This window comes from Geotrypetes seraphini, chromosome 8, assembly GCF_902459505.1.
Source record: "Geotrypetes seraphini chromosome 8, aGeoSer1.1, whole genome shotgun sequence".
In the NCBI taxonomy this organism is placed as follows: domain Eukaryota; kingdom Metazoa; phylum Chordata; class Amphibia; order Gymnophiona; family Dermophiidae; genus Geotrypetes; species Geotrypetes seraphini.
Window position 1 is genome coordinate 64,274,264 of NC_047091.1, and position 13,687 is coordinate 64,287,950.

General features: G+C 46.2%; 1 protein-coding gene across 1 annotated transcript; it reads left to right on the top strand.

Annotated features, from left to right (window-relative positions):
• The first annotated feature begins 8,052 nt into the window (after positions 1–8,052).
• Positions 8,053–12,517, top strand: CCDC85B (coiled-coil domain containing 85B). The gene is made up of 2 exons (XM_033953807.1): positions 8,053–8,679; positions 8,983–12,517. The coding sequence occupies exon 2, from the start codon at positions 9,146–9,148 to the stop codon at positions 9,761–9,763; it is 618 nt and encodes a 205-aa protein (XP_033809698.1). The 5' UTR covers positions 8,053–8,679; positions 8,983–9,145; the 3' UTR covers positions 9,764–12,517.
• Positions 12,518–13,687: the final 1,170 nt, after the last annotated feature.

Genomic DNA, 13,687 nt, shown 5'->3' on the forward strand with positions numbered 1-13,687 from the left:
ACTCTCCTGACATCCAACTTGTGCAAGATCTAATCCTGTTACTCTGAACCTGAGGAAGGAAACGCAGGCACAATGGTGTACCAAGGGGGGGGGAGGTCTGCCCCAGGTGCAGCCTTAGGGGGGGTGCACAGCCAGCCAGGTCTGGAAAATTCCTGGGCTGCAACGACGAAGGCACTCAGCGGCATTGGCGCCCTCCCCCCCCCCCCACGATGGCACTCAGCGGCATCAGCGCCCTCACCCCGTGACGGCACTCAGCGGCATCGGCGCCCCCCTCCACAACAGCACTGAGCGGCCTCGGTGCCCCCCCCCCCCCCGAGAGAGCACTTAAGTTCGGCCTCCTTCTCCCGGAATCAACAGAACTTCAGATCGGCAACAGGTGCTCAGTCAAAAGCTTCCCTCTGACTCAGCTTCCTGTTTCTGCCCAGGCAGTCAGAGGAAAGCTTTTGATTGAGCACCTGTTGCCGATCTGAAGTTCTGTTGATGCCGGACGTAGAAGGAGGCCCGTTGCCAATCTTAAGCGTCATCGCGAGGGGAGGGGCCTTGCCGATCTTGTTGCCAAAATCGGAAAGGTGAGGAAGGGAGAAAGATGGGTCTGTGGTGGATGGAGAGATTGAGAGAAGGGGACAGATGATGGAAGTGGGGGGAAAGAGAGAGAAGAGGGCAGATGATGGAAGTGGGGGAAAGAGAGAGAAGGGGCAGATGATGGAAGTGGGGAGAAGGGGCAGATGATGGAAGTGGGGAGAAGGGAGAGCAAATGCTGAATGGAAGTAGAAAAAGAGAACACATACTGGATGGAAGGAGGGATAAAGAAAAAGGACATATGCTGGATGGGGGAAGAAGATAGAGTTAGTGAGATAATGGAGGGGTGAAGGAAAGGGGTGGCATGCTGTGGGTAGACATAGTGAAAAGAAGGAATTTGAGGATTGCATCGTAAGAATGAATTTAATTTAGACAGAGGCAGAAAATAAAGAAGGAAGACCAGAGAAGGAAAGGGGAGAGAGAGAGAGATGCCAGAGAACGGGGAAGGAGACAAAGATATCAGATCTGAGCGGAGGAAATGAGAAGAGAGAGATGCTAAATACCACAGGGGGGAGGAAATGAGAGATGAAAGGAGAAAGATGCCAGACCATAAGGGAACAGAGGGAAGATGATAGATGCCAGACCAAAGGGGGTGGGGTCTAGAGGAGAGATGGCAGGGGGGAGACAGACAGTTTCTGGAAGGGGCAGACAGTGGATGGAACGGGCAGATGCTGGATTGAAGAGACAGGGCAGACGCTGGAAGGAAAAGAGTGAAAGAAGATAAAAGCAGAAACCAGAGACAACAAAAGGTAGAAAAAAAAATGTTATTTCTATTTTGTCATTAGAATATATCAGAGTTGAAATATGTATCCTGCTAGAGACATAACTGGGGACTGCAAAGCCCAGGCAGTACTTCTTTAGCTTCCAGCTGGTTAAGGGCTCTATCGGACCAGGGTGCACTCCCCTAACACTATTCCTGTCATGTGTGACTGCAGTATTCTGTTAGCATGATATTTCTGTGTAGCATTCTATAATAATTTGGCTTGTTTAGTTTTCTTGATAATAGAGGGGATATATGTGAAGGGGAGGGGAGACAGGGATTTTGTTGGTCCATGCTCTGTATATTTATATTTATAAAATGACAATTGTACAGAATATTGTTTCTTTTTATACTTTAATAAAATATGTTCAATATAAAATCATAACTGAGACTTGTGCGGATGGGATCAGATGGTTTGCGGGGACTGAGCTTGCGGAGACAGGGCGGAAATGTGTTTTTTAAATTTCAGTCTTAGTAGTTTGCCGGTCCACAAAATAATTCTTTTATTTCTGCCGGTCCACGGGTATAAAAAGGTTGATGAACACTGCTCTAGAGCAGAGTTGGCAGCTGAGCTGAGGTGCAGGAAGGTCCCCCGATGACTCGTTTGCTGGCTTTGATCCCGAAGAAGTAACTTATGTCGGAGGGGACGGACCCGGCAGACGCAGTCATCATGGGTCCTTGCCGCAACTCCCTGCGTCTGCCAGGTCAACCTCCTCCGACGTAACTTACTTCTTCCGGAGCAAAGCCTGGAGTCATCGCGGGACCTTCCAGCATGTGGCTGCCGACTCTGCTCCAGAGCTAGTACATCGGAGTGGGGTGGACCGGTCGGCGGCAGCTACAGTCATCGCGAGAAAGGAGCAGGACTGCTGGAATAAAAGAGTGGTGCAGGGAGAGAAAGGGGGTAGGGTGGTGTGGAAGGGTGGTGCTGATGGAATTGATGTACAGGGAAAGGGGAGAGAGACATAAGGGGGAAGGATACTGGATGGAATTGGATCGGAGGGAAAGAAAGGGGGCAGATGCTGATTGAAAAGGGGTGGATGGAGAGAGAAAGGGCAGACATTGGATGGTAGTGTGGCGGGTAGAGGGGGAGCCTATGCTGGATGGAAGTGTAGATGGGAGAGATAAGGGAGTAAATGCAGGAAGGAAATGGGAGGAGAGAAAGAGGGGAGCAGACGATGGAAGTGGATAGAGAGAGGAGAAGGTACTAGATGGAAGGGGTAGAGAAAGAGGGCACATGATGGAAAGAGGGGATAAATAAAAGGAGGGCACATGATGGGGGGAAAAGGATTGAGTTAGGGAAATACTAGAGGGGGTGAGGGAAAGAGGTGGCAAGCTGTAGGTAGACAGTAAAAAAGGAAATTGATGAGAGGGTAGTAAGAACGTAATCTAGATGGATGCAGAAAATAAATTGAAAAGGAAAATGAGGGAAGAAAGGGATTGCAGAAAAGAGGGCTGGGAGAGGGAAGGAGAGGAGAGATATGCCAGACCAATGGGGGTGAAAGGAGATATGGAAGGGGGAGGCATACAGTTTCTGGAAGGGGCATAGGAGAGAAGATGCCATATAGGGACAGAGAGATGGCAGACAGCAGATGGAAGGAAGAGAGTAACAAGAAGATGAGGAAAGCAGAAACCAGAGAAGACAAAGGTAGAACAAAAATTTTCTATTTATTTATTGCTTTAGGAGACATGTGTCACTGTTTCTGTGGTGTTGCATTGTATGCAGAGTCCAGCTTCTTGCTGGTTCAATTTAACCTTTGTCTATGTATTTCTATTTTATCCCCCCTTTTACAAAACTGTGGAGCGTTTTTTAGCGCCAGCCGTGGTAGTAGCAGCTCTGATTCTCAGAATTCTATGAGCGTCAGAGCTGTTACCACCGTGGCTAAAATCCACACTACAGTTTTGTAAAAGGGGGAGGGGTTAGCCTGTGATGACATATTCCATACTAGGTGAAGGTGTTTTCTATGTTCTGTGTGTTCAAAAGACATGGTTTTCTGTTAGGATTGACGGTGTAGGATTGATCTGTACTAATCTGGCTTGTTTAGTTTTACAATGGGTGTATTGATGTACTGCTCACTATAGTATGTAAGATGTTGCCTTTTCCTAGGTACTCATGTGTGACATGTGGCTTGTTACTAAAAATCATGTTTTTCGTACAGATGGGGGGGCGGTGCAAAAAAATGATGGGCACCGGGTGTCACATATGCTAGGTACGCCACTGCGCAGGCAAACAAACCTCCTGGCTGATATGGAAGGCGGAAACCACCTTCAGTAGAAAGGAAGGGACAGTATGGAGAACAACTGCATCTGGAATACGGAGAAAGGATTCTCTGTGTGAAAGAGCTTGAAGCCCCGAAATATGCAGTGCTGAGACAATGGTGACCAGAAGGACAGTCTTGATCCAGAAAAGTAGCTGCCATCAGTGACTCAAAAGGGGCTTCCACAAAGCCCTGAAGAATGATGTTAAGATTCCACGAAGGGAAAGGATGATGCAAGGGAGGCCGCAAACAAAGCATCCCTCTCAAAAATCTGGTCACATCTGGATGAGCAGAAAGCGAACTAGAGCCTTTGCGTGCTTGGAAGCACAAAAAAACCTGCACTCTGAACTTCAAGGGAGGCCACTGCAAAAACCCTCTCTAGGCCTGCCGGAAGAAAAGCCTGGAACAATAAAATGGAAGCCCTCTCAGGTTCCATCTGGCCCTTAGCACTCCACTGTGAAAAGCCTTCCAGGCTGTGGCATAAGAAGCCATAATAGAGGGCATCTTTAATTGCAAAAGTGTTGAGATAACTGCATCTGAAGAACTGCACTATATCAAGGCTGAGTGCTCAAGAGCCATGCCATAAGACCAAAGTGCTGTGGATGCTCAATGGGCACCGGACCCAGACTGAGAAGGTAGCGACGAAGAGGATGTTGAAGCCTCCTGTCCCGCTGAAGACCTCTTACTCTAGTCTACCTTAAAGGTGGTCTTCTACTGGACCTTGGCAGTGGCAGTGTGGCATATGCACTGCCTGTGACCTGGTCCAGAGCTTTTCCTCTGGCCTAACACCACTTCCTGTTTCTGCATAGATGGGTTAGAAGAAAAGCTTCAGAGCAGGTCTTAGGCAGCATATGTGTAACAATATTACTGCTAGGGACCAACAAAAGACCACCATTAAGGTAGACTGATGGGGAGGGGGTTGGATTGAGGGGGGACAGATGTCAAACCCTTGGTGGAAGGAGAGGAGTGAACTGCAGACCAATGAGCAGAACTGGAGAGGCCACCAGTGGAAGCTATGGCAGAGCCAGTGTGCTCCAGCAGCTACGAGAAAAGTTTGATGCTTCTCGCCATCAAGTTTGTGTTGGGAGTAACGGAAGGAAGGGAGAGAACGAAAGAGGCAGATAAAGGACCCCAGGAAAGAGAGAAAGATAATGGACCTGGGGGAGGAGGAAAGGAAGAGAAAGGGAGAGATGTTGGATCTGGAGGTGAGAGGGAAGGAGGATGGGATATGATATACTGCTTTTCTGTGGTTACAATCAAAGCAGTTTACATATATACAGGCATTTGTTTTGTACCTGAGGCAAAGGAAGATTAAATGACTTGCCCAGAGACACAAGTTGTGGCAGTGAGAAATAAATAAATAAAATTAAATACTTTCAATTGTGCAATTGAAACTTTTAATAAAAATGCAACCCTATAGCTATCAACCAGATTGCTTGTACTTGAATAAGTATGGATAATGCAGAAGATCTGTGGCCCCATCAGTTTTGTCTACTATTTACAAGTTTCTTTGGTTTACGGTTACTGTTGAGCAGCATTGGAACAGAAAGCTCTGAATGTGTTTTGTGTTTTTTTTTTTGCTGATTTTCAGGTTTACCTCCAGTGATAAAAATGTATTATTCCCTTTGGGTCAGTGTTTTTGCTCTGTCAATTTTGGCTCAGACCTGCGTGGTTCACTTATTAAAATATATATTTTGTGTATAAAAACACTTGAACACTGAGGAAAAAAAAAGGATTATAAAGGTAAGGAAGTGTTCTGGCTTAATCTGGTGTCACTGACCAACTCAGCAGTTTCTGGTGAGGCCAGGAATCTGGCTGATGGTGTCACCCAAGCCTATAGCTTTGAAATCCTATTTCAATTGCTGGTGCCATACAATTGCTGATCATAAATGAGGAGTGATATTTTTTTTTTTCTTTTTACCATACAAAAATCAGGCAGATATGGAGCTGAAAGTCTTTATCCCTCCACTGCTGTTTGGCAGGCACTGAAGGGGAGAGAGTAGTCCAAATATATATGGGGAAAACAAAAAAAAAAACCAAAAACCTGGTACTCTACTAAGAAGAGGGATTGAAGGGAAACATGCAGAAGTCAAAAAAAAATCACTCAATAGGTGTAATAGTGAAATTAATACTTCTAGAACACACACTTAGAATTCAAAAATATGCTCAGAGACACGAAGGCAACAACATGGAGCCACAGCCCCAAGAGAAAATTGCCTCACCACCCAATCATTGCATGTTGTAAATTCCAGTGGAAAACAAAATTCTTTGCTGCAAACTAGCATAGAAAAAGTTCTTATACTTTGAACAGTCACAGGCAATCACTTAGCTGGATCAAAGGTTCCGACGGGGCCCGTTTCGATCCTGCGTCAGGGAACCAAATGGAGCACTCAGCAAAGCTCTCAAAAAGTGGTGGTGTCTCAAAAATTAAAGTTTCATTCATATATATGAGCCTCCGCCACTGATTTCTCTGTTGCCTTCGTGTCTCTGAGCATATTTTTGAATTTGAAGTGTGTGTTCTAAAAGTATTAATTTCACTATTACACCTACTGAGTGATTTTTTTGACTTCTGTGTGTGGGGAGAGAGTAGTGGCACATAAAGGGGAGGCTTTGTTTATTCAGGAGCATATACCATTCCCCGAGGCTGAGAATGAACGCCAGGCCAACCATGTGGAAATTAATCCTAGCAAATGCCCTCTCCACAGGGTCTTTGCTATTGTTAAAGCTTGCTGCCTCCTGCCCCTCATTTTTTATCTTGGCCGGGTTGGAAGGAAGGATGGAGACAGCGAGAGATGTCCAACCACTAGCGCTTCTAGAGGCTGGGAAAAAAATGCTCAGGGCAACAGCTCTTGAGTTCAATGGCAAGAAGTGGGAAGATACACTCAGCCAGAAGACTTACTAGATGAATCAGGAGGAAGCCCTGCCTTTCAAAATGTTTTGCTTAAAAGCATCTGCTGCTTTGTCTCCTCTTGATCTTATTCTCAGCTCTCCTTTCAATTATTACATATGCTTTGGCACATTTTTGTGATAGCCCTATTATTTTTGGATGCAGCCTTTCTTTTACAAGATTTGGATTTTACATTTAATAGTCACCTCTTCCTAATTCAAACTCAAGGTGATTTACATATTCAAATAAATAACTTTATTTCTCAGCCTAAACTGGCTTACAACCTAGTTGTATCTGAGGGAGTGGAGGTGAAGTAATTTTCCTAGTTGCACTCCAGTCTCTTCTGTAGCTGGCCATACTGCATGAGGCTCTGATTAAAGAGCTACACTTCAACTGTCTGTGCTGTATTCATGCTTTACATTTATGGATGCAAAGCCTGCATGAAAATCTAATCAGAATATCAGCTCTTCAATTGACCAAACATTACTTGTGCCAGAAGGACACCAAATGCATTAGAGCTTTGGAGACAGAACTGCAGCATCTCATTCATATTGACAGAGCAGCTAACCAGGCCATACTTTCAAACACTTTATAAGCAGTGATATGTCCTTAGGAAAAAATATAAGAATGGAAACAACAAAGCTTGCTGATTTACCTTGCCTGCAAACAGAATTATTGCAGATTTAGAATGAGAAATTAAATTTGGCCAAGTAGGTGACATTTGCTGCTCTTTTCCCCTACACTCAGCACCAGAAGGAAGTCACCACTCACCACTCCCTGCAAGATTTATGTTTTTATGAAAAGTTTTTCAAAGGCAGAAAGCTGAGGAGGTAAAGGGTTGGGGTGTTTTGTTTTTTTTTTTTTGCATTGTGGCCATCAACTAATGGTTGCATGGGACTTAACTAACAATATCCCAAAGAACGTGAAGGTGCAGGAGCTGAAAATACCATAAGGAGGTGCTAGAAAAATGCACATGCAAGGGTTGAAAATTCCAAAGGAGACTAGTAAAATGTTGAGAGCCCATGGAGCTGAAAAATTACAGTAAAGACTCCAAGAAAATACAGAGTGTAGGGGTTAAAAATATCAAAGGAATTTTCAGCACCATATAGAAAGTGGGAGACTCCAGAAAAATTCAGTGCACAAAGGGTGAGAATATTGCAAAGGCTCCAGGGAAATGCAGAGAGCTTAAGGGATGAAAACAACAAAAGAGACTTGACAAAACACAGAGCCGGTTAAAATGAGGACAGGACAGGTGCTGAAAATCGTGGAGGAGACAGTGGGCGCTGCAGACTGCGGGGTTGAAAATACAGGAGCCTCAAAATGTTGAGGCCCCAGAGGGTCTGAAAATACCGGAGGACACTGTCCAAATGCTGAGCAGCGTGGGCTGAAAGTATCCCAGACTCCTCTCAGCTGCCATGAGCCTTGAAAGGGTGGGGAGGCGGAACAGAGACTAGTGTAGGGGAGACTCTCTGCGTCCCTGTTGTTCTGGCAGGGCGGCCCCCTGCTCATCGCCACCTTCCCTTTCCGGCAGAGGAAGAGGTATGAAAGGGAAGCCCCCCCTCCCCCCACCTTTCTATTGTTGTACAGCATACAAGGCAGGATATCCCGCTCGCTTGGTCTTGTCTCTTGTTTCTCAGCCCTGTTAGTTCCATCCTTCTGACGTTCTTTCAGCATGAGAAGGACCAGCAGCTTCCATCAGCATTAGCAAACACAGACTCTCCTCCTCTTCCTCCTCCTCAGCTTCTACCTGCAGCCCCCCCTCCCCCCCGCGCATTTCTCAGAATACACTTATTGTACAGATACGCTGAGTCCCTTTCATTAAATCTCTCAACCTCGGGGGATAAAAGATCATATGAGCTTCAAAGGAGAAAAGGGATCCAAAGACCACTAGAATTTGTGCGATCAGCACATTTCTCCCCCCCCCCCCTTCTTAGCGTTTCTTGGCGTCACGAATTTCGTTGGTAAAGGCATCAGGATTTGTGACTTGGAAGCGGCTGCTTTTGTCCTCCCTCCGAGCGCCTCCTGCTTCTTTTTCCTGCTTTTAGACGCACGTTCGCAGCTCAGATCCTGATGGATGGGGTGACGGATGGGAGCTGGCTGTAGGATTGTGTTTTCTGGCGGCCCGGAAGGAGCAGGCAGCATGGAGACCTCCTGGCTGGGACATTAAGGAACTGGCCTGATGGATCAAGCCCTGTAAGGTGAGAAACTGGTTTCATCTTTTTTTTCCCCTTCTCCCTCTGGAACACAGAGGTTAACACCAATTTTGTTTGTGCCTCTTTCTGTGAGGGGCATTTTTTAGTCTTAGGTCTGTATCTGTCAGTAAATCACAGCTTATTGTCTACTCCATGATGGGAATTTGTATCTATGTATATATATATATATATATATATATATTTATTTGGCAAAAGAAAAGATACGAAAAATCTTGGGGATTGTGGAGCTGGAGAGAATTGTTGCTGGTGTTTATCCATTTCTAAACTGACTAATGATTTATCTTACAGGGAACCCCTTCCTGAACCTGCTGTTTTCCAAGAGAGGAGAAAAAAAGGATAAATGTAGGAAAGAGAGAAGCGAAAGGGGGTGAGGAAAGGATTACGGAAGAGAAGGGAGTGGAGAGAAGAAGCTGTTCAAGAAACATCCTTCAGCTAGTAACAGCATCTTGGTATGCAGGAGGTGAGCATGAGCAGTGAGGGGGAGATGATACTCAGTAAGGACCTATCCAAGATGTCTGATGAGGAGATCCTGGCCTACAGCAAAGAGGAGCTGGTCCAGAAGCTGAGGATGGAGGAGGCTGATAAGATCGCTGCCTTAATCCAGAGGGGGAGACTGATCAAAGAGGTCAACAAACAGCTCCAGGAGCACCTCCTGGAGATCAGGGAACTGAAGCTGGTGAACCACCGGCTCCAAGCTGAGAACCAGGAGCTTCGGGAGCTCTGCTGTTTTTTGGACGATGACCGCTTAAAAGTGAAAACCCTGGCCCGGGAGTGGCAGCTATTCGGCCACCATGCTGCCAAGATCATGCGGGAGGACTTGGGAGGTTATCTGAAGAAACTGGCTGAGCTGGAGCGGCTACAGGAGGACCTGGCCAAGGAAAATGTGGAGCTGAAGGCACTCTGCTTGGTGTTGGAGGAAGAGTGTCTGGCTCGGGCTGGTGGTAGCCCAATGGGGCCTTCAGAACTGAACTTGCCCTGTGGGCCCAGGGATTTGGGGGATGGCAGCTCCAGCACAGGAAGCGTGGGTAGCCCTGACCAGCCACATCTAACCTGTTCCCCAGATGATTAATAGGATCTCCTGGGACTACATGCCCTTACATTACCTGCATGTGGGCCAGTAGTGGGGGATTACCATCTCTCAGCAGAAGCCAGTGTAGTTATGAAATTCACTGTACTGAGTTAGTTTGTTTTTCTGTAAGGAGTGGGGATGGAGTGGAATGTTTGTCTCCCTTCCTGCCTCACTCACCCCACTGAGGCATCAGAGCAGCTCAGCCACCCAAGGCTGGAAATAATGATTTAAGATGGGCAACCCCTTCTAAGGCCCAGAGGGCTGCTCCCACCTTCCAAGGGAGAAGGAGGCTGCTTGCTGCCTCTCAAATTCAAGGGATATGAAGTTCTTTGAATGGCACTTGTATGAAAGTTTTGGTGGGTGGGGTGGGAGTGCACCATAGGCAATGGAATGGGGTGGGCCGCAGGAGCCATGGCCCCACCAATATCTTGCCCAATACAGCATCAACAGCTAGAGCAGTGGTCTCCAACCTTTTTCACTGAATATGAGAAAGGTCTGAGAGCTACCAAAAGATTTCAAGCTTACTCATGATCACTAATTTTGTAAACCACCTCGACCTACTTGTTCAGATTGGATATTAAACATTAGAAATTAATATTAATTTTCAGAGCTAAATTTGTAGACATAAAAGGAAGTGGAACTCTGGCATCGGGGGAGGGGGGTGGGGCAGCAGTAACAGGTAAAGAGGGACTGAATTAGAGAATAAAGTGCTGTGTCAGGTCCAGTCCACACTTTTGCTCCTTGGAGGCGTATTGGAAGGGAGGTACTGGAGCAGAACACTCTGCTGCTCTGGAGTCTGAAAAGATGTGGTGGAACTGCGTTCCAGGCCGTTCCCCCCCTCCCCCGAATTTAAGCCCTGTTAATATTGATTCTACAACACTTCAAGGATATATTTTAAAAACTTACTTTATTTTTGGATTGTCAACAGTAAAAAAAATTCCATAAATGAGACACCTGAGTAACACACTTAAGAGATAGTTTGCAGTTACTATATCAGGTGGGCAAGATTGAAATTAACACACTTACAGGATTTAAAGAGCATTTCAAGCAACTGTTTGAAGGTGGCATTGGAGGGCTTTGAGGACTGCATGCAGCCCTGGGTCCACATGATGGAGACCATTGAGCTAGAGAGCCTGGGAGTGAGGCTGGTTTGTTTGTCTCCTCCAACCAAACACATTCTGCTGCATGGATTTCCCTCTCTTCTTAAAGTGGGATGCTAGGTATTGCTAGGATGCTCCCCAGCTGCTGATCTGATTTCAACCGTTATACACTGTGAACCGAGAAAAACCACACCAAAATGGGTTTTCTTGTATCGGCCACAGAACTAGGCCAATTCTTATGAAATTTAGTGCGTCATGTCCTGAATGAAATTGATGTAAAATGTTGTAAATATTCTGTGGAAGATACAACCAAAAACATTTTGGTGGTGGTGGTTTTTTTTATTTCACAGTGTATATACAGATACTCAAATACACAGCATCAGATATGACATTCATAGAGGCAGGCTCCTACCACATGTAAATGCACTCATCAGTAGAGATGGGAAGCCATAAAATTTTCATTTGTGTTTGTCTTTTTTTTAAAATTTTGAAACAAATATCATTAACGGTGTGCACTATTCCTCAAATTCTACATATGGCACCTTCAAAATTGGTGCTGATCAGAACATCGCTTAGCGCGATTCTATAAAATAGGCTCCCATTATAGATAGAATCGCACTAAGAGGCATACACAACATAACATTTAGGGCCTTTTTTATAAAGCCGCGCGGTAACGGCCCCGAAGCCCATAGAGATTTAAAGGGCTTCGGGGCTATTGCCGCGCAGCAGCCGCTAGTGCGGCTTTGTAGAAGAGGGGGTTTGATGCATCCATTTAGGCCAGGGAAAACCAAGCCTAAATACCTACGCCTAAGTTGTGCGTAGATCAGGTGTATTTTTGAACAGTGTGCCTAACGTTTAGGCCAAGCCCTCTTTTGAGGGCTGCGCACTAGAAGTGACACACACCACTTATAAAATGCGCCTACAGTGCGTCTAACTTCTAATTAGCGTCATTAGGTGTTACTTGCCAATTTAGGAGTGCCAATTGGCTTGTTGAACAATTAAGTTGCATGCCCAAATCGGCTATGCGCACTGATTTGCGTGCGCAACTTAGGACACTATATATAGAATTTGGGACTATGTGCATATAGGGGGTAATCCTCAAAAGGTTGCCTAAAGTTAGGCACCGGAATATGTGTGCTCATTGGCATAGCGAGGGTGAGAGGTGCCCGGGATGTTGGCAACCCTCCCCACCCTCTTCGACCCCTCTGCCATGCCCCTTCCCATCACCTGTACCTCTTTAACTTCCCCGGCACGAGCAGCATCACCAACCTGTTGCCCGTGCCGGTGTCGGCTTTCCCTCTGATGTCATTTCCTAGGCGTGGGACCCAGAAGTGATGTCAGAGGGAGAGCCAACGCTGCTGTGAGCAGCAGGTTGGAGTTGCTGCTCGCGCTGGTAAAGAGAGCAAAGGTGCGTACATGGCGGGGAAGGAGTGAGAAGGGGCGGAGAGAAGGAGTGCCGGCGCCCAGGGCGGACCCCCCCCTCCTTACTACGCCATTGTATGTGCTAAGTGCAAAGTCCTAAGTTACGCACTTAGTTTTAGGCACAAGCACGTGCGCAAGCTCAATGGCTGGTTTAAATGCTTGTGCCGAACTGCTGTTTGTTATGCATGTGACTTGATAGTATTCTATAACCCACATGTACGAAGGGTCACTGAAAAGTTCTCAGCCCAACCAGCAAAGTTGGGGCCGTCTCCATCGAGGGCTATACCCTTAGTCCAGCGATTTTCCACTTTTTTCGTATCATTTTTCCGACGGAACGAAAAAAGTGGGAAATCACTGGACTAAGTGTATAGCCCTCGGTGGAGACGGCCCCAACTTGGTTGGCTGGGCTGAGAACTTTTCAGTGGCCCTGACCCTCTCATGCCCCTCCCAGTTCCATACTTCCTTCCAGTTGCATGCTATAGATTTTGCACACACAATTTGTAGAATACCAACTAAGGGCAGCTAATTAACACCAATTATAGCCAATAATAGGTTGTTAATGCTAATTAGCTAATAAGTGAAGTGATGTGCATAACTGGCACTATTCTGTAATGTGGGTGCAGCTTTGCACGATAAGTGTAAAAATGTGTATGCAAGTTTATAGAATTAGGGGGTAGTGCACACTCTCTTGATAGTGTGCACATACATTAACCATTACGCAGGAGCTCATATCGGAAAAGTGTCCAGTATGTGCATAAAGGGTAAATTCTATATATGGTGCTGAAAAGAAAAACACTCGGCACTATTCTATAAACAGCACTTAGAGTTAGGTGTGGTTTATAAAATAGTGCTTACACCCGGGAATCGCGCCTAACATCCATTTGCACCAACTGAAATGTGGTACTACTGCAAATCCTCCTGCCTAAATTAGTCGCGGATCCTCCTTATTTTAAAGTCCAAGAGAAAGTCCCAGCCTGTCTGGCAGACATTGCTGCGTGGATGTGTCGCCGCCACCTGAAGCTAAACATATCCAAGACTGAGCTGATCCTCTTTCCTCCTAAATCCTCTGCTCTTTTCCATCTGTTCTCCATCTCTGTAAATAACACTAGTATCATTCCAGTCTCCTCTGCTCGCAACCTTGGAGTGGTTTTCAGCTCTGACCTCTCATTTTCTATGCACATCCAACAGACTGCTAAAGCCTGTCACTTCTATCTGTACAACTTCGCCCCTTCCCTTGTGAGCACATTCTCGTAACGTCACGCTTAGAACCGTTGCTCGGTGCAAAACTCAGCTGCACAACTTTATCTACTGCCTGCCTCGCTCCGCTCACCTTACACCCCTCCTCAAATCACTCCACTAGCCCCTATCCGCCTCCGCATACTTCAAACTCCTATTACTAACC

Bases quoted from the DNA above. Each gene is read 5' to 3' on its own strand.
- CCDC85B (XM_033953807.1), top strand. From the start codon at position 9,146: ATGCAGGAGGTGAGCATGAGCAGTGAGGGGGAGATGATACTCAGTAAG.